Source organism: Bos grunniens, chromosome 10, assembly GCF_055505025.1.
Source record: "Bos grunniens cultivar Pamir isolate PY7600 chromosome 10, Bosgru_T2T1.0, whole genome shotgun sequence".
NCBI lineage: Eukaryota > Metazoa > Chordata > Mammalia > Artiodactyla > Bovidae > Bos > Bos grunniens.
In genome coordinates, this window is record NC_141174.1 from 52,271,434 (window position 1) to 52,297,500 (window position 26,067).

Here is a 26,067-nt window from a genome sequence, read left to right on the forward strand (position 1 = left end):
AAATAGAAGCAGACAAGAAGACAGATGAACTGCCCCTTAAAAAGGCCTCAATGCAATGTCAAGTTTGTGGGAAAACCACCAGAATCTTAAAAAAAAAAAATAGCATGGTAGAAAAAAAAAGTTTGCTTCATGATGAAAACCATTCATTTCTGGCAGAGCTAGTTTTTCTCAGGAAGTCTTGAGAATTAGAAGAAAATATCTTGGATGAGTGAAGTAAAACCTGTTTCACAAAAAGAACCAATACTGCAGAATTTGTAAATCTTCTTTCCATTAACCCCATCCAGTATAGTACAGGCATACATAAGAGATACCGTGGGTTTGTTCCAGACCACTGCAATACAGCAAATACCACAAAAAGGGAGGCACCCCCCTTTTTTGTTTCCCAGTGCATATAAAAGATGCTTATACTACACTGTATGTAGTTTATTAAGTGCAGTCTTTTAAGTAGCATTACATATAAAAGAATGTACATACTTTAATTAAAAATTACTTTATTGGTAAAAAAAAAAAAATGCTAGCACCTGAGCCTTCAGCAAGTCATAGTAGTAACATCAAAGATCACTGATCACAGGGCACCATCACAAATGTAATAATGAAAAAGTTTGAAATATTGCCAGAATTACTGAGATGTGACAGAGACATGAAATGAACAAACCTCAGAAAAATGGCTCTGATAGGTTTGTTCAACAGAGTTGCCACAAACCTTCAATTTGTAAAAAAAAAAAAAAAACACAATATCTACAAAGCACAATAAAACAAGGTACGCCCTGTAGTCAATTAATGATCATCTAACATAATATGGCAGGAATGTCAACAAGACAGTCTTTATTCTCAGAGGCAACTTTGGACAATAATGCCATTAGTTACTACTAAAGTGACGGTAATGAAAAGCAACTTTACATGGATTCAACATTCACCAGGCTATGGGAAGGGCTTCCCAAGTTTTGTTTCATTTAGTTCTCGTTACAATCCTCTTAATGACACTGATAACATCATAATGTATAAACCCACACGGGGATAAGAGGAAGGGTCTGGAATTGAACTTAAGTAGTATGATGATTATATCTGTGTTCTTGACCACTGTGAAAAGAGATGTGTAATCAATGAAACAGATAATGATAGGAGGGGGGGGTGTAGGTTAGAGGGGGTTGGTCAGGCCTGCAGGGGCGGGAGGAATGTAAGAGAAAAATTCCTGGGGGTTGAGAATAACTAGAGGAATTTTTAAGTACCAGAGTTGTTTTCCAGGCAAAGAAAATGACAATCACCTTTTATCAGCCAACAGGTAATGATGGATAGCACTTAGCCCAGCACCTGGCAAGGAGTCAGGGCTTAATAAATGTCAGCTCCAATTAGCATCACTTACACAGGGCATCTGCCCCATTACACCACAATCAAGGGAGGACAGAAAGGAAATAAAGTGGGAAGGCCAGCACTGGAAGGTTCACTGAACAGAGACAAGAGATGTAGGTTTTAATCCCAGTTCGGCACAACCCTCCTGCTGAATGGCCTTGGGTGAAATCACCAATACTCGGGGCTAAGATTCCCTTGTCAATATAATGAAGGGCCTGGACAAGTTAAAAGCATGACTAATGTTTTGTATAACCCTGACCTTCCTAAGCAATCTTACCATTAATATAACCATAAGAAGTACACAGAATATTTACCCTATCCTGCTCTGATCTACTCAACCCTAAGCACACAAAGAAGGCAATGGCACCCCACTCCAGTACTCTTGCCTGGAAAATCCCATGGATGGAGGAGCCTGGTAGGCTGCAGTCCATGGGGTCGCTAAGAGTTGGACACGACTGAGTGACTTCACTTTCACTTTTCACTTTCATGCACTGGAGAAGGAAATGGCAACCCACTCCAGTGTTCTTGCCTGGAGAATTCCAGGGACGGTGGAGCCTGATGGGCTGCCGTCTATGGGGTCGCACAGAGTTGGACACGACTGAAGTGACTTAGCAGTAGCAGCAGCAGCAAACACACCCAACAATACTTTAAGCCTTATAGATGCTGCCTGGAGTGAAACACAGACTTTCTAGATCTAATGGCCAGCCTATTGTCCCCTGACTGGGATTCCCTGGGGTTCTTTCTGGCTAGAATATATAAAAGGTAGAGGAGTAAAATAGCTGGAGCTCTGCCAAACTGAAACTTAAAACTGAAGTCGCTCAGTCGTGTCTGATTTTTTGCGACCCCGTGGACTGTAGCCTACCAGGCTTCTCTATCCATGGGATTCTCCAGGCAAGAATACTGGAGTGGGTTGCCATTTCCTTCTCCAGGGGATCTTCCCGACCCAGGGATCGAACTTAGGTCTCCTGCATTGCAGGCACATGCTTTAACCTCGGAGCCACCAGGGAAGCCCAAATTACCTGGGTTTAATTCCTAGGTTTATCACTTAACAGTGGTGTGACCTTGGGGAAGTTCCTGAACCTCTCTGTGCCTCAGAGTTAGCTTATATGTTTAATAGAGATAATAAGACCTAAGTCACAGAGTTATTATAAGAATTATTCTTTTTCTAAAAGACTTAGACCAGTATCTGGCATTTAGTAAGTGCTATCTAAGTGCTTGCTATTATTATTCTAACCATTTACAAGCTACAGGGATTAACACAGACTGTCACTGGCAGTGACAGTGCTGAGAGACTAATTTTCAGAATCTATAAGTTATATACATATATAAATATGCATGTATATGCATATTTAGATATAATATCTGTATGGTTACACCATTATTTTAAAAGTCTGTGGTAGTTCAAAAAATATATCCAAAAAGTCTTTGACATTCTTCTTCCCCCAAAATTGGAAATTAAATCCTCTGCTCTTAACTGTGGGCTGTCCTTAGTGACTTGTTTCTAATGAACAGAAGCTGACAGAGTGGCAATATTTGAGGCCAAGACTAGGACATCAAAATCTTTGCAGCTTCTTCCTTGCTCTTTCTCTTACTCAGTCTAGGGGAAATCAACTGCCATGTTGTGAGGATATTCAAGCAGCTCCAAAAAAGATGCCCATGTAGCAAGGAACTGAGGCATCCTGCCAACAGCCATATAAAGACGCCACCTTGGAACCAGATTCTCCAACCCTCGTCAAGCCTTGTAGTTCTTTTATTTATTTATTTTTTTAAGCCTTGTAGTTCTAATCAGCATCTTTTTGCTCCCTCATCCCTGAGTCAGAACCACCAAACTAAATCACCCCCAAACAGCTGACCCATAGAAACTGTGAAAAAATAAATGCTTACTATTTTAAGCCACTAAGTTTTGGGTTAATTTGTAACATAACAATAGATGACAAATACAAAATTCCAAACCGTTAAGCTGAAAGATTTACGACAGTGGGCCTCCTCTTTTTCTGGTCTGTAGTTCTGGCTTTACTAAATATTTGGTCCACAAGAAGCTGTTACCATATTAGAGTTTTGCTGGACAATACTAGAAGTAAAAGTGGAAAAGTAAAAAATGGTTCCAGTGTGAGGATAAAACATGGAGGAGTGAAGTGATGATCACATAAGGAATGAGCCAAAACGTGAAAACAAAGCTCTGAGATGTTTTACTCTTTACGTGACATCAGAATATGAAGCTCCAACAATGTCAATCTGTGTTTACTTACATCTACCAAGAAATCAAAGACCCGGGAATGAAGGGCCTTGGCAAGTGCGTCCCTGGTGTAACAGGCTTGCTCTACGTTGAGGGTCACGTTGATAGACTCCGACTTGCCTCCCCACTTGCTGTCCATCTGCCGGCTTGTGAGCTTTTCTTTCAACCGGTCCTGGTTGATCCCCAGGAGATAGGCAGGAAAAGCCAAAACTATACAAAACAAAACAAAACATGACTGTCTTTCAGATTTTTAACAATTCCTCTCACAAATACACAAAGACATGTGTGTGTACACATGCCAGATACCAACCACCATGAGCCTCCAAGATCCTTCACTGTAATGAAGACTGCTTATCAGAAACCTCACACACATCCATCCACTTTAATTTTCCCCAATTTTTCTATTACATGAGTCAATTCCTATGACGACCAAGACTTTCAATTATACAAATCAGTGATCCAAGAAGGGCGGCAAATCAATCCCCCCTACTGAGATCACAGCCAAATGCCTCAAATGGACATCTTTCCAAGACTGCAGCAAGACAGCCTGGAAGGAACTAAATGAAGCAACATTTTTTTGGCTCCAAATACTGTTTTTCTTCCTTTTTGGTACAGTGTTTTCATAGAATCATCATTCCCAGCTTGAAGCACCTGATATCATCAAACTTATAATGATAACAAATCACATAGTTATTGAGTAAGTACTCAATACCATGTGTTGGGGTACTAAAGACAGAGGACAGAATATAAAATACTTAAGAAATCTTAAAGACAATTTAGATGGGGCAAAGATAGTTTACTAAATAAAGAAGCCTACAAAAAGCTGAGTATGTGACAGGGACAGACAATAAAGTCCTGGAGGAACTTAGGACAGCGAGAGATTACTGTTTGCTGGGGTGGTCAAGGAAGATGTGGGATTTGGTGGGGGGAAGGGGAGGGGCTAAAAGGCTGAACAGAGTGTGTACAAATGCAGAGGAAGAAAGAAGAGGGAGAGAGGGGAGTGGGATGTGCAAAGGCAAGGACGCTGGGTAGGGCAGACACAGCTGAGGTGAGCGCTGGCTGAGATGAAGGCCAAGGAAGGCGATCAGAAGATTAGGATAAATTCTAATGGTGGAGTTGAATGGTAGGGGATATTTGGTCTGGAGTCAAAGGGGGCTGGATGGCTTCTAGAGACAGATGTTACCAGATCTCCCTGGGGCACTATACAAGCAATGGAGGGGATTGTAGTAGTCACATCACAGATTAAACACCCCACACTAAGGACATGCAGTTGGCACAGCTTGTGGTCTTCAGATAGAAAAGGTGAGGTTCTCAGGGCTCAGCAAATTGTTTCAAGCCAAGAAACTCACCAAGAGGGGGCCCAGGATACAAACAGGTTTTCTTGACTTTTTGGTCAAAATACTCTAATATGAATAAATGACAAGCATGAGATCCCTGGACACGAAAGAATGCTCAGATTTTTTTCCAGTATGAATGAAAGATTTTTATGAACACAAATCAAAATTCTCTACTTGGATATGACTTCTCTTTTCTGCATAAAGTTTTGCGAAAATTCTCTGATAAAGGGACTTTTATTAAAGACCTTATGATAATGCTCAAAAATCATAAAGCTCCCAATAAAGATAACCTGTTTGAATTTCACAGATGGCAATGGAATGTAACAGGCTAACATTTCTCAGTATATATCTTCCAATGAGATGAAGTCAGTGAAAGCATTTTGAAAAAGGGCAATGCCAGAACAAGGTATTTATCATCTATGTGACTGTTCCATAGAAATGCTCTGACAGGGAGGGGCTTCCTTTTTCAAAGGGCATGTGAACAAAATTAAACACACTAATTTGCCAATGGCCAGTTTCTTTTAAGTTTAGTTTCACCACACATATGTTTAGGAATCTGGATGTGTCTTCTGCCAAAATGAAAATTACCTTGCACAGAACAAGGACATAAGATGCCTGTAAATCACATGTGCAGCTTTGCGTGAGAATCAAAAGACACTCACCAAAGTGTCTGACACCGAGAAGACCTTCATTAAGGAGAAACTACAGTGTTGATTATTATCACTCTCACCAGGAAGACAGCATGTAGATGAACATGGGCTTCTCCCAAGTCCCCAGCCATGCTAAACTAGGGACACAGTTAAAATGGTTGGTAGCAATGTTTCTGGCATTACCATTATGGCCACAGCTAAAGAAATAAAACAATATGGCATAAGTCCCTGGGTCCTTGAGATGAAATCGACAAGACTGACAAGGAAACAATATCCTTCCAGGCCTCCTATCTCTTAAGTAGAAGAGGGCAAAAGTGAAGGGCCCCAGGCACTCGAAAAACAAGGCAGGGAGTTTTGGCCAAGAATCAGAGTCACAAGCTTAGGGAAACAGCTAAGACGTCTAGAGAGGAAATCTAGTACTTGCTTTTCCAAAAAATCCATGCCATGTTTTTTAAGTACAGTGTCTTCTTCAATGGCTGCCCTGGTGCTAAAACTGTAGGGCTGCTCACATTGACTTGACTCCAGCTGTGAATTTCTATGAAGGTGTATGCAAGAATGGCTGGATAGGAGCGGCAGTTTAGAAGTTCAGAGGCTGGGGGAATGGGTGGGGAAGGAGAGAGCAAGGAGAAAGCACTGATTAATTTTAAAAATGCTGATGTAACTCTGGTAGAGTTAAACAGAATTATGCAGGGCATAAAAGAGCCCACTAGAAAAGAATGTTTTAGCACATTTTGATAATGAGGACAGATTTCTACTACTGCATTCAAGTGTAAAGCAAAGTCGGATTGAATTTTTCCATTTAAGCATAGGGAATATAGAGAAACCAAAAAGATGTAACAAAACAAAACTCCCTGTTACAAATTTAAAAGAAATGGCAAAGTAAACGTGGTTTATCCATCTTGGGTGTTGAGCTTCTATGCTTTCTACCCACTCATAACAAGGCAAAGAAGGAGCTCTCACTTCACTCCTGTGGTTACTTAAGGAGTATTTTTATTTCCTTCAACAAAGTTCTGAAGCTAATTTATATTTAATATTCTGCTTTAGTAGACCAGTTGTGATCAAAGTCTTAACAATTTTTTTTTCTACAATAGCTAGGAAAAGTCTGCTTTCTTCCTTTATAAAAACATTGGCTAAGCCTTCCCTCTATAAATGTATTCCATATATTAAAGTCAAATATGAGAACGATAACACAAACCAGGTTATCCATTTTAAGTAATTGGAAGAGTAACAGGAAACCATCTTTATGTCCATCAACAGATGATTGGCTCAACAAACTAAAGCACAGTCAGGCAGTGAAATGCTAATGCAGCTTTGAGAAGGATGGGGTTTCCTCATTTTCAGCAATGTGGATGGACCTGGAGACTGTCATACTGTGTGAAATAAGTCAGCCAGAGAAAGACAAATATATGATATTGCTTGTATATGGAATCTTAAAAAAAGGGTACAAATTACAAAATTAGAAACAGAGTTACAGAGGACAAACTTACGGTCACCAGGGAATAGAGATGGGGAGAGATCAACTGGGAGACTGGGATGGACATATACACACTACTACACGGACAGAACCAACCAGAACCTACGTGTAGCACAGGGAACTCCGCTCTGTAATGATCTGTACTGGAAAGGAATCTAAAAGAGAGTGGACATATGTATATGCACACCTGACTCACTTTGCGGTACACTTGAAACTAACACATTGTAAATCAACTATGAAACAAAATAAAAAAAAATTTTTTTAAATGAAGCTTCTTAATGAATTGCTATAGAATAATCTCCAAGGGACAATGTGGAATGAAAAATCAACTGTAGAGTATGTTATAAACTCCAACCAATGTAGAATAGTAGGGAAAAAAAGAAGAGATATGAGTAGTTTCTTAGGAACACACTGTTCCCCTGAAAGGAATACAAGAGATTGGAAACAGTGGTTCCTACTACAGAGGGGAATAGTGAAAGTGAAATTCGTTCAGTTGTGTCTGACTCTTTTTGACCCCATAGACTACATAGTCCATGGAATTCTCCAGGCCAGAATACTGGAGTGGGTAGCCTGTCCCCTCTCCAGGGGATCTTCCCAACCCAGTGATTGAACCCAGGTCTCCCGCACTGCAGGCGGATTCTGACTAGCAAATGAGTAGATGTGAGAACTGTGATCGTGTACTACCCTGAACCAGTTAGGTATTACCAACTGGAAGAAAACAATACGACTGGGAGAAGGACCTATTTCTCTGTTAAAGCTCTTTGGCTTCAAGCATAGCCCTTTTCTGATGGAGACAGCCCCACACCACTTTCAATCAGGGGATCTCATGACAGTTGCCAATCCTGGGTTTTACCCAGTTGGCTGAGGAGGCTTCTTGGCTCAAGCATCCAGGAAAATACTTGCTGTGTCAAAGCCATGACCTTTTCCTCCAGCCTAAAGGGTCAGTAAAGGATTGTACCATTGAAGAAAGCAAGAGAATTCCAGTGTACGTCTACAGAAACTGTCAAGAAATCGGAAAGGTCAGTGTTGAAAGGCAAGTGTTCACGACCCTCCTGGACACATACATGCATTTGTTAAATGTGAAGGATAAAGCACATAAAGTATGAAAACACATTATTATTGGTTGTGCTTCTAGACTTCATGGATACCCTGTGCATTTATTGTTTTCCACCCCACTCCCTTCCCTGGTAAACACAATTCATGTTTCTCCTTATCAGACAGACATCTAAAGTTAGCAGAACTTCCCTCTTTTATCACCAAAGAGAACAAAAATATAAAAAAAGAACCTTATTTGGAATGGAAAGAGCCTCACTGCACTGTCAGCAATGAGTAGGATACTATTTATTACTGGGCATCTAAATTTGTCATCTTGGAAGAATGCTGAGAAAGGAGGAAACATCTTCCTGGGTGGTTGAAGGATGTGTGGGTTCTGAGAGCAGCCTGGAAAGCTGACCGATGACAAACAGGCTGAAGTCACATGCCACAGCGGCTGTAGCACCACGGTGTTCACAGAACCAGTAGTGCGCCTCGGCAGGCAGCACCGGATTCCTTCTCAAAGGGTAGAAGCGACCATTCAGGTCTTCTGACGGCTACAGAGGGGCCATTAAAGACATCAGCAGCAAGATCAACACAACAGTGTCCATTTTTTTCCCCCTTGTTTTCAGAAACCCAATCTAATCCAACCCGCGGGGCAACTTACGAACCTGTGAGCTATCCATATTTACTTACATCCTGAGAGAAACTTCAGGTGAATATCAACCCTAAAGATGAGTTACAGAAAAGATTTTTAGTAGGAGACAATTCTAATTCTCATTAAAGTATAGCTTGATTTTTAAACCTACATGTACAATTCTGCCAGGTTTCCCCAAGGTTAAAGATAAACCAGCACAGCTTCATCAGGGTCCCTAGTGTGGGTGCAGAGAAGAGGCACAGACTCTCATGAGACCTTTCAGTTCTGCCCCAGCAAGATACGCCAGTCTTCTCAGCCTCTCTTCCCCCAAAAAACCCAAAGCACAGGAAAGTGGTGAGTTCTTCTGACTGGAACTAAACACTGTATCCCCTCATTTGGCAACCGTGTGCCCAAACCACTCACACTCTTCACTCTCCACGGCTGCGTAATTGCCAACTTCCTTGAAGCTGATGTTTCCCAGGTGGAGAATCCCCGCCACTATCTGTAGTACCAGCGCCTGCTCCTCCGCAAAGATCCCAATCACGTTCATGGCGTGCTGGAAGAGGGGAGAGAAACGACCCAGACAAGTCAGTCACTAGCTATGGAAGCACATCAGAAAGAAACCAAAGCTTGGATGGGGTTGTGCAGTTACACATGGCTTAGTCTGTGATGGCAGCTGGAAGTCACCATAAGACATTTTCACTGGCCAATGCCCTCTCACACATTCAAGTCTCAACACAGCGCTGGAAAGGCAGTTCAGTCTTGAAATTTCTTTTTTGTGGTTTGGTCATTCAGTCATGCCCAACTCTTCTGTGACTCCATGGACTGTAACCCACCAGGCTCCTCAGTCCCTGGGATTCTCTAGGCAGGAATACTGGAGTGGGTTGCCATTTCCTTCTCCAGGGGATTTTCCCGACCCAGGGATTGAACCCACGTCTTCTGCACTGCAGGCAGATTCTTTATCACTGAGCAACAGGGGAGCCCAGTAAATAACCTGCCGAATGTGAACATGTAATCGTCTAGAAATACATGCGAGAAGGCTCTGGAGGAAAGATGTTCAGATGCAGAGGCAGCTGCCTAGTCAACAAGTCTATTCTTATCTCTTAATTTTCTCCTTGTTGCCACCGTCTCCCTCTAAGGGCACCAGTCTGCTTTCCAGCCACTCCAAACTCTCACAGACTTTTCTCTTCATTGGGAGGGCTGAGAATAAATTGTACTTGTGAAAGGATCTTGAAAAATTCCAGGAAAACCAAATAAAAGAATCATTATAAGAGCTTTGTTTCTGAGATCCATTAAATTAAAATAAAAGGAGATGACAGGCCTGAGTCTTAGATACCTGTATCTTAAGGGGGCTCTTTTCTAAGACCGCTGCAGGCCTGTCTGCAAGTTCTCTCTCACCTCCCGAGGCCACGTGGCCCCTTGATGCCACCTTCTTTCCGGACACCTGGGACACAGTCTGCCCCTTTCAAGCACAAATGCCAGCCCCCTTGCCACCTGAAACTGTACCTCCAACTGCCCATTCAGTTTTCCCACTTGGTTTTGGATCCAGGCTGAGGCATGAGCCAGGCTGGTATCTGACTTAAAGGGCAGTGGTGATGCAGCTCCTTGAGGCTAAATGGGTGAGTAGTCCACCTCTAGAAGGCTCTATTTTTTATTTTTAAAATTTCTTTTGACAACACCACACGGCATGTGAGCTCTTCGTTCCCTGACCAGGTTTTAAACATGTGCCCCCTGCAGTGGAAGCATGGAGTCTTAACCACTGGACCACGAGGGAAGTCTCCAGAAAGTTCTAGATTGACTGAGTTAGTAAGTTGTTTCCCAAGGATGTGAACCTTCAATAATCTACCTGAATTCAGTGTGTACCATAACGTACACACAGTGTGAAAAGAATGGAGTAAGGCTTGCCCTCTGACCTGTAAATACTGAGGTGGAGATGAGACTGAAGGTGTTCTAAGATTCCTAAACCTGATTTTTTTTTTTTTTTAATATTTATTTGGCTGTATCGGGTCTTAGTTGTGGCATGTGGGATGTAGTTCCCTGACCAGGGATTGAACCTGGGCTTCCTGCATTGGGTGCCTGGAGTTTTAGCCACTGGACAACAAGGGAAGTCCCTTTAAACCTGATTAAGATAATAATTTTTGGTTTGTTTTTGTAAGGAAACAGCTCAACAACTCTAAGCTTTCGGCAAACAGGTATGGTAAATGCATTACTGAAACTAGTTTTTATGTGAATCAGAACACCTAGAGAGGGGAAATGATGAACTTTTTTATTACCCATGTTTAATCATTAAGTGCTCCTCTGGCAACTGGGCCGATGGCTATTTAAGGGTGTTTACACCTGTGTTTTAAGAAATGGAGGGCTTCCAACAGAAAGAGGTGATATTTCAGGCTGCTCTTTGCTTTGTTCACCTCCCCTGCCCTTTCTGCCATAGACAACGCCTGGTCTAGATGTCAGATCATGCCCGGCCTGTACCAGCACTTACCAGAGTTTCCTGAAAATCCTTCTTGTCATCAATGCCATCCACCGTGTAAGACCCCGAGAGGCTCAGGTAGTAATAATAGTCCATGGTGGTGATGCCCAGGCCATGCTTCTGCTCTGGGGAGGCGCCCTCAATGAGCTGGAGCAAGAGAAAGTGGCATGTGTGTGGTGGAGCCTATGGATCAGGCAAAGGTACCACATGGGTCCCACTACCACCCACCACCCCTGGAGTCAGGTGATCAGACCTTCTACCCCTGATTCCTAAATGGATGGAAGCTCCTGGTCTCAAAAATACGAAGGGGCTTCAGAATATCTGCTCTCTGTGTAGTAGCCCCAAATCATCTTTGCAAATTCTAGTTCTTAAGTCTGATTAGACCTGCAAGGGCTGAGAATTTTCCCTTATCTGATACATCAAACTGTGCAGTTATACTGGTGAGATCCCTTGGAACAGTGGAAAGCAAGCCAGATTATCACTACTTTGTTCCTGCTCAACTTGCACATGGCTCTTTTTTTATTTTTGGTGGAGTCAAACCCTTATTTTTTATTTTCTTAATCGGAATATATTTGTTTTACAACCTTATGTCAGCTTTTGCTGTACAACAATGTGAGTCAATGCACAAGCCTTTGTAAAGGGCAGCTGGACTCTCCATGCTTCTCACAGCACGGTGCATATTCATGTACAGCCTCAGGTCCCCCACGCAGGTGTCCTGTCCCTTGGCTTTCTGTTCTATCTCTGGTATCTACCTTAGTTCTGAGCAAGCGTCCTATAGATGTGCGAGAAAATGTTCAACAATCCATTCTCTCTCTTTTCCTGGCTATGCTATGTGGGTCTCTCTAGTTGCAGCAAGTGCAGACCTACCATCTGGCTGTGGTGCCTGGGCTTCTCATTGTGGTGATTTCTCCTGTTGCAGAGCATGGGCTCCGTGTTTGTGGCACCACGGGCCTGGCTGCCCCACAGCATGGGGAATCCTCCTGGACCAGGGATCAAACCTGTGTTCCCTGCACGGGCACATGCATTCTTTACCACTGGACCACGAGGGAACTCCTGGACAATCCATTCTTGAGGTGGGGGTGGGGAATGAATGTGTAGCAACTGCTAACTTTGGTGGTGTAAATACTTCAAACTACCAAGAAATGCCACTGAAGGAAGAAATGCACAGAGTCCATGCAAGCCAGCGCCAGCCACCACTGGCCCCCACCCCCATCCACACTTCTTCATCTTGGTTTAGTTCCTCATGTCATCCCAGCTTCACACCCTTAAAACAGGGAACCTCATCTCCTTTATGGAGAAGTTCTTGGTCATCCTATTACATCAGGTTCCCTTAGTTTCCCCTCTATCTCCTTAAAATTTGTTTGTACCACTCTTCCTTTTTCTTTTGGTTTGGTTTGGTTTTTGCTAAGGAAGAACTTCTCCCATCTCTGTCTCAGTCTTCTCCCCACCCACATCATGTACTCCCTTCACCTGAAGGTTCAAACATCCCTTTCTTTCTCTCCAACCTACAGTCACATGCTTCTTTGTCTTCTTTAGAAGCTTTTCCTTGACTCTGAAACCCTTCAAGCTACAGAATCTCCTTCCTCAACTGGTGTCTTCCTCCCCGTCACCATTCTGATGGAAAAGCCCTCATGGCTGCTTTCCAGTGGCTGAAGCCGCCAGGCCTTGCTTGGTCCCCAGGCCCTTGCCTCATGCTTCTCCCTCAAGCTCTGAATAAGTGATCCTGCCCTGCACCCCCAAGCTTCCCCTGGCTTTGATGACACTGCAGGATCTCTGACTACTTTCCTGGCTCCTCAATGCCTCCCTCATCCCACAGGTGGTCTCCAGGTCCCCAAGTCCTAAATGGGCATGGTTTTTCTCTCCACATTCACTCCCACAGGAGTCTCACCTATTTCACAGCTTCGACTATCACTTTTATGTCAGAATCTTAAACTCTGTCTTACCCTGAACTCATCACTTCCCCAGTCTCCAGGCTGGGGTTTTCCAACTTGTGGGCAGAGGATTCTGAAGGGGGGTAGGGCTGGCATTTAGAGTACAGCATCCGGGAAATAATTATGAACTTCTGTCCAGTGCTCAATAAATAATATAGTGTGTGTGAGACATAAAATTACTTTTCAAAGACCTGTACGTGGTGCTTTGATTAATACAATTAAAAGCATTACTGAATTGACAGAAGCTTTTGGTCATTTATAGATATTTTAAACCAATAGATTCTAACCAGAAGAATTGTTTGCCACCACCTAACATGTCTATGGAATTGAAAAGACTGAAATGGGAGCAATCAACATAGCTTATGCTATGCTATGCTAAGTCACTTCAGTCGTGTCTGACTCTGTGCGACCCCATAGATGGCAGCCCACCAGGCTCCCCTGTCCCTGGGATTCTCCAGGCAAGAACACTGCAGTGGGCTGCCATTTCCTTCTCCAATGCATGAAAGTGAAAAGTGAAAGTGAAGTCGCTCAGTCGTGTCCGACTCTTAGCGACCCCATGGACTGCAGCCTAACAGGCTCCTCCATCCATGGGATTTTCCAAGCAAGAGTACTGGAGTGGGGTGCCATTGCCTTCTCTGCAACATAGCTTAACTTCCTTCAAATTGAATCATCATCAAACTCTAACAAAAAATTTAAAAAAAAAAAAAAAACACCGAAAAAACCTAACAGTTGCAGCCGATTCTTCAAAGAAAATCTAATGTGGGTCCCCAGTATATAAAGTACTAATACAAAAATCCATACGTTAAAAAAATTGTTTATGGTATCATTACACTTTCAAACACTTAAAAAACATTCAAAACAATTATATTCCAATAAAAATCAATAATCATTAAAAAAATATTTAAAAAATAGTTGAAACAAATGATTGCTGAAGCCTGGAACATAATTTAAAAGCATCCGGCTGACTGCTCTAACCCCAAACTCTCCATGGCTTCTGAGAGCCTAAGCCAAAACTTTTTGACATGGCAAGAAATACCTCAAGTCTTTTTTCAAGTCTTTCTTCCCACAGTTCACCTTTTGGAGACCTCTACCCTTGTAATCCGGCTGGAGCCTGGCTCATTCACTAGCTTACCTGTCCCCTCCCTCCATCTCTCCCATCTCCCCACCTCCCCATCCCTCCCTCCTTGCTTTGTTCAGACCATCTGACTCAACCTGAGTCAACCTCTCCTCCACACCATCTTGTGCCCCCTTAAAAGCTCTCCTTATTGTCCCAGCTATATCTCCCCTCGTGATCTCCTATTTAGCCAAGAATCAAACATCCCTACTTTTGTTCTGAAGTGCGTCAAAACTTTATATTTTACTTTAGGGAAACTGTTGTCTTCTCACCCTAGCTAGACCTTATTCTGCCTGCAGGTAAGGGCATCCTCACAGTTCTTTCGCACATGACTTGCATATCCTGCGTTAATAAAGACTCAAGGGCTGGCCAGACTAGACTATCTCACCCTGAGGACCTGAGTACCAAGAGAAGAACATTTTAAATGTGGAGAAGGAATAGAGAAGTAGGAAAGAAATAATATAAAGGAAAACCTGGTAAAATATGTGAAAACTCCGCTCGCCAGGGTTCCTCATCACCACCCTAGATTTTTCCAGAAGGAAGTTGGAGATCTTTCCACCATCTGGTTCCCCACCTGGACTGAACTGGATTTCAAAGTATTTTCCCTGCAAGAAAATTAGGGACTTCCTTTAATGGTCAGTGAACAAAAACATGATGTTCCAAACGGCTTGGGATACAGCATATAATTCAAGGAAATTCATTAATGAAAGATATGTTCTGAATTATTCCCAGTTCTGGTCTAGACTTCCTCACTGTTTCCTATCAGACAATAACCTGTGCCTTTGTCCAATCACACAATTCTGTATCATTCTAACCTGACTAAATATGGATACACTCACTATATTCCTTCCCCTTTTCCCTTAGTAGGAGCTTGTCTGCTAAACCAGAAGCTGTAAAGAATAGGACAGAAAAATCACATGGTCCCCTTGATCTAACAAGAGTGAACTCTGCCAGCCTCTTTCAAAGGAATCAAATTTTCCCTCTGAGAGACTTATTTTCATGGCTTTGAGCAAAAGCAATTTCTTTTTATCCCAGGAGCATCTAATATGCTAACATGAAATAAAAATACTTTTATAAGTTCTTCCCAGCTAGCTGAGGGTGTGGGGATTTTTGTCACTGTTGTTCTTGTTAACATTTCCTCTTAAATGACTGCTAATAGGGAACAAAAGAGAATAAAACCCTGGACTGTAGCTGCAAAGGTGTCCACATTTGTTAAGTAAATAATTTTTTTAAAACTACAATTTAGTTTCTCTTCAGTCCTCAGAAGGGTCCAGGAGTGTATATTTAAATGAAGAAAAAGATGAGAATGTGGGTTTTAGGGAGTGGTGTGACCTAGGATCAGACTGGAGAGCATGCCCAGCCTAACTGCATTTAATATTTTTTAAATGTGTATGCTGATGAAGTCCACCATCTCAGGGATGAAGCCTGCCAAGCCACAAGTCTCCGACCAGAACCATTAACTCACTAAGGAGAAGAAAAACACACTGCGTGTTTTTCCTCCTGTGGATAGCACCTGGTACTGCTATGCTCCTGCTAAGTTAATGTCGATTCTGGCTATCAAAAAAGCTACAAAAGAAATCCACAGTCTAATTGTCTATTTGTCTTAATCTGCTGACTCTTTCCTCTCCCTCTCCTAAAAATAAACCCCAAGACAAACATCCCGAAGCAGCAGACATAGAGGAGGACCACAAACGACTGCTATCCAAACCACAGTGGTTCACGACAAAGTCTGCTCAACAAGACCCCTCGTGCTTCCTTCCGTGGCCATCCTTCTCCATCCTTCCCTTTGGGCGTGTTCTTTCTGCAGGGAATAATTCAGTGTCCATTTGCGTCCAACCCCACCACACCACCCCATTCCCTATCAATCTAGGGAGAGAGATGAAACAAAACAGGATGTCAAAGCCACAAAGGGCAGATTTGGTAAATGGCAAACTCTCAAGTCCTTTTGTTAATGGTTCACAACCTTGGCTGCCCACTAGAAAGATCCTGGGAGCCTCTAAAGAAATACTGCCCGATGCCATTCCAGACAAGTAAATCAGCTGCAGGGACTGGCACCCAGACATGAGTAGCTGTAAGAGGTCTAGCTGGTTTGTTTTTTGACTGTGCTGGATCGTCACAGCTGCGTGAGCTACTCTCCTGCAGCGATGCAAGGGCTTCTCATTGCAGTGACTTCTCCTGTTGGGGAGCACAGGTTCTAGGGTGTGTGGACTTCAGTGGCTGTGGCTCCTGAGCTGTAGAGCACAGGCTCAGGAGTTGCGGTACATGGGCTCAGTTGCTCTGCGGCATGTGAGATCTTCCCAGATCTAGGATCAAACCCATGTCCCCTGCACTGGCAGGTGGATTCTTAACCATCGGACCACCAGGGAAGTCCACCTGGGTGTTTTTCATATGCGGCCAAGTTTGAGAATCACTGCTCTAATGTAACGGGAATGCTTATACACAACTCAAAATTGTAATTTAAAAGGCAAAAATCCATAATGAGAGATCAAAAAGTTTAGTTTTGTTGTAAGCAGCCTGAGGGAAGGAGGAAACTATATAAAGAGAGGATATGATACTTTAATTCATAAATGAAAAGAAACCTCAGTTCTTGGTAATGTTTTACTTCTTAAATTAGGTACTGGGTACCTCAACGTTCACTGTTTTATTTTAAAATAGTGTTTGAAATATTTCATAATACAGTTCTTGAAACTTGAAAAGATTTGTAAGTGGAAATAGATGAATTTTGATGATTCCCACTGCAAGTCCATGTGAAGTAAAATTACCCATAATCCCACCCTGAAGCACTTCTACCTCCTCCTACTAATCACTGTAATAGTATATTCAAACATCGATTTGCAGATACCTTAATTATGCTTTATATAAATGTGCATTTTAAAATAAAAATGGGACCATATTATAAATATTGTCCTATAACCTTTTCAAAAAAATTAATAATATATTATGGATATATTTTAAAATAAATTACTATTAACAGGGAACATGGATATTATAACCTAAAAGTATTGTTGGGTCAAAGACAATGAGCATTTTAAACTTTGATAAGAACTGCCAAATTGCTCTCCTGAGAGAAGATGTCAGTCTTTAACAAATAGTGTCTTCCTCCTTAATGTTTCACCATCTGAGAGACCAAAAATGTATATGGTTTTAATTTACATTTCTCTCATTACTAATGAGCACATCTTTTGATGCCCCATCAGATTCTGCTATGAGTATGCCCGTGTGCATATGTGTGTATCTGTGTGTGTGTGTGTGTGTGTGTGTACTGCCTTTCTGTACGCTTTTCCCACCATTCCATCAAGGTTGTACGAAATTCTGTTATCAGAAAAATAATAAATTCTGGGTATTTCTGCTTTTCTTTACAAAAACTGACTGCTATAGCCTCCTTGTCCAAAGACAAAAGAATAATTTATATTGGAAATATCAAAGGAAATATTGATTTGGTTACTTTTCTGCTCAGTAAGGAAGGCAAAAGAAGGAAGTTGGGTAGCTAGAGAGTTAAATTTGCTCAAATCCTTATAAAAGGCAGATTGAGATTGACAATCAGGGAAGAAAAGATCCAGTGAAAAATTCATTCACATCTTTTTTCCTGTTTCATTACCTAGAAACTTCAAGATAACATAGCCCTGGCATTGAACAGAAAAATTAGAGAAGAACAAATGAGTGAATAGTTCAAATAGTATTAAACAGTGAGGAAAGGAAGGGCAATTCTGACAGATAAAACTCACCAGGGAGCTTAACAATTACTCCATGAAAACTGAGTAAGAATTCTCTTGGAAATAGAAGCTTCCTTCTAAAACAGAAGGATAAAAAAGAAATTGCTTTTCTCCAAAATTCTCACTTATTTATTTTAAAATGGAACAGAATCCACATCACAGATGGTTCCCTAAGTGCTTTACTGCCAGACATAATCTATGGTTGAGATAAGATACAAAATCTACATAAATCAAAGCTACTGAGCAAACATTCACTTCTCTGTAAACGTGGCTTTTTGTCAAAGGGAATATATTCATATTCATCCTTGCCAGCCTTCCAGTTCACCCCCTCAGGAGACACTCAGACAGAAAAATGTCTAACTAGGCATTCAAGGCATTCGGCTGATATTTTCATTACTTTTGGTAAGCAGGCCAGTTAGGAGCAACATGTAGGCTAAGGTCAGTCATTCTGGCATGTCATTATGTTACAAGAACATGCCAAACACACACACACAAGGCCAAGAGGGGTAGGGTAAGCAGTCAGCTCCCTCTGGCCGACAGACAGGAAGAAGTTTCTCTCTAAGGTGCCAGATCAAAGTTCCCCCTCCAGGGTCCACACATCTACAAAGCAAAACAAGATGACAAGACCTAGGATCTAGTCTCCTGGGTTCTTCAGTTGGGAAAGAAGGCCTTTTGTCCAGTGCCCAAAGCAAAGAAACTTCTCCAAGACCAAAGCTGACATTTCCACTTTCCTTAGGAAGGCAACTTGAGTTGAGAACTGGCTTCAAAAATTATCTTATTTATATCCCCAAGGCTCAAAAAGAACTTGAGTCAAAGGGTGAATTGAAGCCGGACAGTTCACCACTAGAGAAAAGTAAAAAAAGCTCAAAAAGGCAGCCTCCTGATAATGTGTGAAAAACCCCTATTTCCTTGGGGACACAGAACTTAAATCAGGAATGTCAACAACATCAATCAGGTGGCACTCTCTATCACAGGAAAGAAACTCACAAATCGGCTGGAGTTGTTGTTCCGGACCGTCTTGGCATTCCCGAAGGCCTCCAGCAGCGGGTTGGACTGCAGGATGATGTCCTTGACGTGCTGTTACAGCAGAAAGACCAAAGTTAGGAAGACGCAAACACCTACCCGGCAGTGAAAGGCTAGACTTGCCCGAAGACCTGGTTCCTGAATATGGTGAGGGTGAGAGGACTCAAATCCAAGTCCCTGGGATTTCCGGAGGATTTACTCTTTCCTCTCAACAGACCTGGCCCTGTTGGTATGGTCATGTCTTCCAGCTCCCCTGGCTTGATGCAGGATTCCCTGCAGCCAGGGTGCCACCACAAATCAGGATCTATGAATGTTCCCAGACTGGGTTTCCAGATTGGATGGTGCAGCTTTATGCTGTGCTCCCTGGTATATCGGGGAACATAAGAAGAAGGGGTATCTTCTTGTCTTCTGACCAGATTCTTAATCATCACGACTCCTGCTCTACTCAACTTCTGTCCTCACCTACTGCATCCCCCTCTTCACTGCAAATGAGAGTTACCTTGAGGGAAATGAAATAGTTTCTCCTCCCCTAACAACATTACAGACAAACAGACCTGTGCTTCCCAAATTTTCATGTGTCTGAATCACCTAGAAATCACGTCAAAATGCAAATACTGACTCAGTAGGTCTGAGGTGGGGCCCAAGAGTCCATGTTTCTAGCCCTGGTGTTCCTGGTGTTGCTGGTTTTGTCTGTATAGAGCCCCATTTGAGCAACAAGGATCCACACTGGATTGGGTGGAACAATTCCTGGCCTATTGGAGGGGAACAATTTGGTTTTCACATACCCCAATTCAGTGTCAGGCTGAAAAGTACAAAACACCCCATGGGCAAGACAGCTCAACAGATACGAGTTGATGTTGGAGAAGGTTTTGAACCAGTGAGTCATTCCTTGTACTTCTAATTATTCACATGCTATGGTTAAACATGTTCCAGAAATAACAAGCCTTTGGCTTGTGCTCTTTAGCTACTGACTAATTTCAAGCCAAGAGTTCTGTATCATTGTCCTCATAGGAAAACAGGAAGAGAAAGATCAACATTAAATGTCTGCAGTCGGGCCACTAGGTCGTCGTCCATAGCAAATCGGACGAGATGAAGGCACTAACCACTGATTGATTCTGCAACAGCCAAAGTGCTTCTCTGGCACCCCCTGAACATTCTGAAGATCAACGAGAACTGGAATTCCATCCACTGGGCACATGTCATTAGCAATGGGCACAGAGAGCAAATTTTGGGTGGTTCCTCCATGGAATCCATTTCAGAGTTTAGAAAGATATTTCTAAGCAGTCTATTTTCCTTTAAAAACTCATGGATTTATATGAAATTTGCTTTTGTTCATAAAATAATTTTGACTTTGTGGGTTTTCGTTAATCTTCTGTATTTGTTGTTTGCTGGCCAAACATCCCTATACCATTTACCAACACTTCACTTTCTTGTAGGGACAGAAAAAAAGAAAAGCTCTTCTTTGTCTCTTTCCCTCTTTAATGACTGACTTTTAAACTGAAAATCTTTTGCACGTATCCATCTATCTACTCATCCATCTATCCATCCATCCACTTTCAGGATGGCCAACAGAATTTCGTGGCATGTGGTAAGTATACAGGGGGAAAAAAGAAAGAGCAAATTAAAAGAGCTTGCTCCAGGTCCATCTTCTAGAGACAGGGTATGGCCACACAAATGGAGAAAAGCATATGGACTGGACCACAACAATTTAAGTCCTAAAGTTGCACTCGCTGTCCAACATGGAAGCTGCTGAGCCCATGCAACACGGCCAATCCCAACTGGGATGTGCTGTAAGTGCAGAACACACAGTGGAGTCCAAAGGTTTAGGATGCAAAAGAATGTAGAGCATCTCATTAATTCATTAGTAATTACAGGCTGAAATAGTATTGGGATATAGTGGGTTAACTGAAATATATTTTAAAAGTTAATTTCATATGCTTTTCACTTTTTTTATGTGACTACTCAAAAATTTAAAATTATGCATGTGACACCCACCATCTTTCTATTGGACAGTGCTGCTTTAGATTTTCCTTTTATTTGGTAAAGGAGGCCACTCTAAGACCTTTCTACTCTACGTAAGGAATACTGACCTCTGCCTGAAGCATTCTGATCCTCCAGGACAGAATGGAACACTATTGATTTAGTAGACAAAGCCATAAGGAAAAGAATTCCAATGTCTTTTCAAAGTCTACAGCTGACGATGGCAATAACATCATATTAAATGATTCCAAGTAAAAAATTAATCTTCAGGGTGAAATCTACCCTGGATCATAATTTCTAATTAAAAAAAAAAGTTCCCAGAGGTCTGAGCAAGTGATGAGCACTGCGAGTTTGGGCAGTTCCTGTCGACCTTAGCCTTCATCACCATCACCCACTGCTCTCTGGGGATAGGCTTCCCCAGCCCTGCTTATGCTGCTTTCAATACCACAGTGAGTAAAACTAAAGGCAGATGAGGCCGCATCTACCCGTCTTCACACTGTCCTCTTGGATCTGCCCCTTCTCTGCCATACTACGTGTGTTAGTGGATCAGTCATGTCCGACTCTTTGCGACCCCGTGGTCTGTCCACGGAATTCACCAGGTAAGAATACTGGAGTGGGTTGCCATTCCCTTCTCCAGGGGATCTTCCCGACACAGGGATCAAACCCGGGCCTCCTGCATTGCAGGCAGATTCTTTGCTGTCTGAGCTACAAGGGAAGCCCATCCTTTTCTTTATCCCTCTCCCGTGTCCTCATTCTTCAGGGTTTCCCCCCTTCTCCTAATGTTTTCCATTAATACTCTAATCCTTCTTCATTTTTTCTTTCCTTTCTGTATTTTAAAAACTTTGCAAATTTTTAAAATTGGAGATGTATTCACATGGTTCAAAAATCAAAGGTTCACAGCCACTCTCGCTTTCTGAGATGGCCAGCATGCTGCCTATGGAGTATATATCTTTCTAAATAAACCCACCTCTTACCTATCAATGAAGTAAAAAATAAAAGGTTCACAAGGGTCTACATGGAGAAATCCCTCTCCCCTAGTCTCCCAGTTTCCTCCTGAAGAACTCACTGTTACCAATTTCATGTGTATCCCTCTGGAGCTATGCTATACATATCTAAACAAATGTTTTATAAATACATGCTCTTTTTTCTTCAAATGGTAGCACATTGTATACAACATTCAGAGCTTTGCTTTTTGAAATTCATGATATATCTTGGAGATCAATCCTTATCAGTACATGAAGCTTCATTTTTATGGTTGCATAATATTCTAGTCTATTATGAACCACAAATTATTTCCCCAGTCACCAACTGATGAATATGTTTCTAGTCTTCTCCATCATCAAAAAATGCCACATCAAAGAACTTTATACATGTATCATTTTGCATACATTTCAAGACACCTAAAGGATAAATTCTCCCAAGCAGAACTGGTGAGTCAAGGGTGTTTGCTTATAGATTTGAAAAACTTTGCTGACATGTGCCCCACAGAAGTGTACTGGTTCATGTTCCCACTAGTAATGTGTGAGAGGGCCAATGCGCCTATATTTTTAACAACAGAGTGTTTTAAACACTAGAAAAAATGTGTTATTCTGACAGTTAAGAAACAGTTTTCAATGTAGTTTTAATTTGCATTTCTCTTACTATCATGGGGATGAACACATTTTCATGTTCTGAGTGAATGAAAGTCACTTAGTCGTGTCTGACTCTTTGCAAACCCATGGACTATACAGTCCACGGAATTCTCCAGTCCAGCATACTGGAGTGGGTAGCCTTTCCCTTCTGCAGAGGATCTTTCCAACCCAGGGACTGAACCCAGGTCTCCCGCACTGCAGGTGGATTCTTCACCAGGAGAGCCACAAGGGAAGCCATGCGTTTTATGAGTCACTTATATTTCCTTTTCTATGAGATGGCTTTTATGACCTGTGTTTATTATCCTTTTGGATTTGTGACCTTTTCCTAGACTGTATACAGTATTAATTATACAGCAGGCATCTCCATCTCATAATATGCTGTTTCTCTGCAGATTTCAAATTTCTTGGTTATAAAACCAGTGTCTTCTCTGCGGAAGAAAAAATCTTTTTCAAACAGCAAACGGAGCCCTGTCCTCTGGCCCAGCACCAAGTCTCAAAATGGGCCACAGCACCAACTCACCTGGACTTTGGGGCCTCCCCCAGACACCCTGGAGATGTAACTCATGATGTATTTGGCAGCCACTGTCTTTCCAGCACCACTTTCACCACTAAAGAAAGAAAGACAAAAAGACTCACCTATGAAGTGGCTCATGACCAGCTCCCTCTCCTCCGAAAAGACTCCCCGCCCCCAAATAAAACTCTAGAAGAAAACTGGTAAAAAGGAACTCGGTTTAAAAAAAAAAAAATCACTGAACTGGTTAAGACTAAATCACAACCAGTGATTTAATCACAGTGAAATCACAGCAGGATCAGGTTACCTCTGTGACTTGTATGATCACTATTAGCATGGTGTGTGGGCTGGGGGCCTGATCATCACCACTGTGATGGGAGAGACCGTCCAGCATTCTAAATGCCCAATAACAGAAGACATGATTAGGACATTACAGAACATCAGAAGGATAGACTAAACAGATTACAACTGACAGCAAGACTGTAAACATGAGGGGCGAGGGGGAATCAAGCACACAAAGCAACGCTACGTGAAGCAAATCAGATTCAAATTATACGTAAAAAACTGTAAAGAAAAAAACCACACTAAAAAAACAAAAAAGGCTAGAACTAGAACCACAAAAGATTAGCAGAGGTTGGTAAAGGAAAAGATATCCTGGGAGACTTCTTTCAGTTCATTATTTTCTAAACTTTTAGTAATCCTGTATTTCTTCTTAATTTAAAAAAAAAAAAGTAGATATGCTCAGGTTTCAAACCATGTGCCATGAACTGAGAACTGATGCAAGCAACTTTATTTTCAAGTTCTAAAATTAAATGATGAGGTAATATTAATCACATCCTGCATAACAAAGACTGCTTCCGCTTGGTGGCCTTACTCTATGGGGAAAGCCTTTTGTTAGCACCATAGAGTCAGATCTTCAAAAACCCCATTTCTTCCTTCAAAAGCCCCTTGAATCGATGACAACCTCAATTCAAAACAAGCTTAAGTCAGTCAGATTTCTCATCTCTCTACAGTGGCCTTTGTGTTACCATGATAGAACTAATTGGAGGAAAAACTTTGTATTATGTAAAATAATGATGAAATTAAGTATGAAAAATTGAGGGTGCTGTGAGTTCAAAAGACATTTTTTGTGTTTGAATTTCTTTGGACTAATATATGTTTACTTAGAGAGATTATGGGAAAGAATGAGAGAACCATCCTCTGTGAGGCCCTCTAAAGGTCTAACTCCATCAACAAACTCATTCAGCATCCTAATATTCAGTTCCTGACTTCCAGGTCACATGAGTACGGAAACCAAACTGGTATTTCCTAAGATATGGCGGCAAGTAGAAAGCCAGTGAGCCTGGGATGATGTGTCATGCCGATTACAGAAGCTATGCTCACTCACAGGCATATTTCAGTGCCATGAGGAAGTTATCTGTTCAAATGGCCCATGTGATCAGAGGATTTATATCCTAGATCCAAGGTCAAAACATGCACTCTCACTCATTTGAAGCACAGGTTTTATCAACAATGAAACTCCATTTTATAATGTTGTAAATAACGTGAACATTTAAGAACACTGGAAAGTCCAAGAGTATAATGGTACAACCAGCCTACCCACATCTCTTATGTCTCCTGCATCAGGAGGTGGTTCTTTACCACCAGCGCCACCTGGGAAGCTCATATACTATTCAGTTCAGTTCAGTTCAGTCGCTCAGTCATGTCCGACTCTTCGTGACCCCATGAATTGCAGCACACCAGGCCTCCCTGTCCATCACCAACTCCTGGGTTCACTCAGACTCATGTCCATAGAGTCAGTGATGCCATCCAGCCATCTCATCCTCTGTCATCCCCTTCTCCTCCTGCCCCCAATCCCTCCCAGCATCAGAGTCTTTTCCAATGAGTCAACTCTTCGCACGAGGTGGCCAAAGTACTGGAGTTTCAGCTTTAGCATCATTCCTTCCAAAGAAATCCCAGGGCTGATCTCCTTCAGAATGGACTGGTTGGATCTCCTTGCAGTCCAAGGGACTCTCAACACAGACATAAAAAATGAATAGAAAACTATGTGGCAACACAAAGGCAATGCAGTTAATGTTGAGTGGCAACATAAGCAGAAGACACTACCTATGATAGCTTACAACTATGCAAAAATAACATATGGACAGGAACCACAATGGAACAAGGCAAAAAGTAGTTCTGACTTGTTGGGCAGCTGCTTTTTGGGTGACTCTTGTTTCTTTTGATGTAATTTCTCTTAATGTTTAAAGTTTTGGAAGAAGCAATTAACCATATATTACATATTTTTAAAAACAGCATTTCCAGAAAAAGTGAGATTACACATCACAATGATAATCAACAGGATTAATTTCTTTAGATTATTTCTATGTCACAAGGAAATGGCAAACCACTCCAGTACTCTTGCCTGGGAAATCCCATGGACAGAGGAGCCTGGTGGGCTGCAGTCCATGGGGTCGCACAGAGTCGGACACGACTGAGCGACTTCACTACTCACTATGTCACAAGTACACAACTTTCATATTTAGAATTCCTTAGAGAAAGCTGTGTGTATGTGACAGAGAAAAGAAAAAAACAATCCTATGAAAATTACTGTACACCTTCATACAGTGATGCCCCTACTCTTTCTCTGGCTAATACTGTGATTAGACATAAAATATTTTGTGTCTTTTGTTGAAAGGGGAAAAAAAGGAAGAATAATGAAAGTGACTCATTTCATATAATAAGTAGGCCAGGCACAATAATAGAACATCTACATTCTCAGTAACTGTGATAGTTTTCAGAAGATTTAAAATAATTAGTCTGGCTGAACACTGATCGGAATTTTCATTTCTTGGTTTCAATTTACAGACCCATAAAAAGAAATTTTATTGATCAGAGGTCAGTACTTTGCTCAGAATATGGTATAAGAATGGAATGTTACATAATTACTTGAAGCTTACAATATATATATATTTAACAGTAATTATGTTGTCCCTTTG

General features: G+C 41.8%; 1 protein-coding gene across 3 annotated transcripts in view; it reads right to left on the minus strand.

Moving 5' to 3' along the window:
• Positions 1–26,067, minus strand: part of MYO1E (myosin IE) — a 220,779-nt gene that overhangs the window by 65,668 nt on the left and 129,044 nt on the right. For all 3 annotated transcript variants that reach the window (XM_086321233.1, XM_086321234.1, XM_086321232.1), the window contains 6 exons: positions 23,099–23,186; positions 18,932–19,021; positions 14,705–14,836; positions 11,199–11,333; positions 9,140–9,272; positions 3,600–3,796 (listed from right to left, as the gene is read on the minus strand). In XM_086321233.1, the coding sequence (XP_086177359.1) occupies positions 3,600–3,796; positions 9,140–9,272; positions 11,199–11,333; positions 14,705–14,836; positions 18,932–19,021; positions 23,099–23,186 (775 nt within the window). The remainder of the gene's footprint in view (positions 1–3,599; positions 3,797–9,139; positions 9,273–11,198; positions 11,334–14,704; positions 14,837–18,931; positions 19,022–23,098; positions 23,187–26,067) is intronic.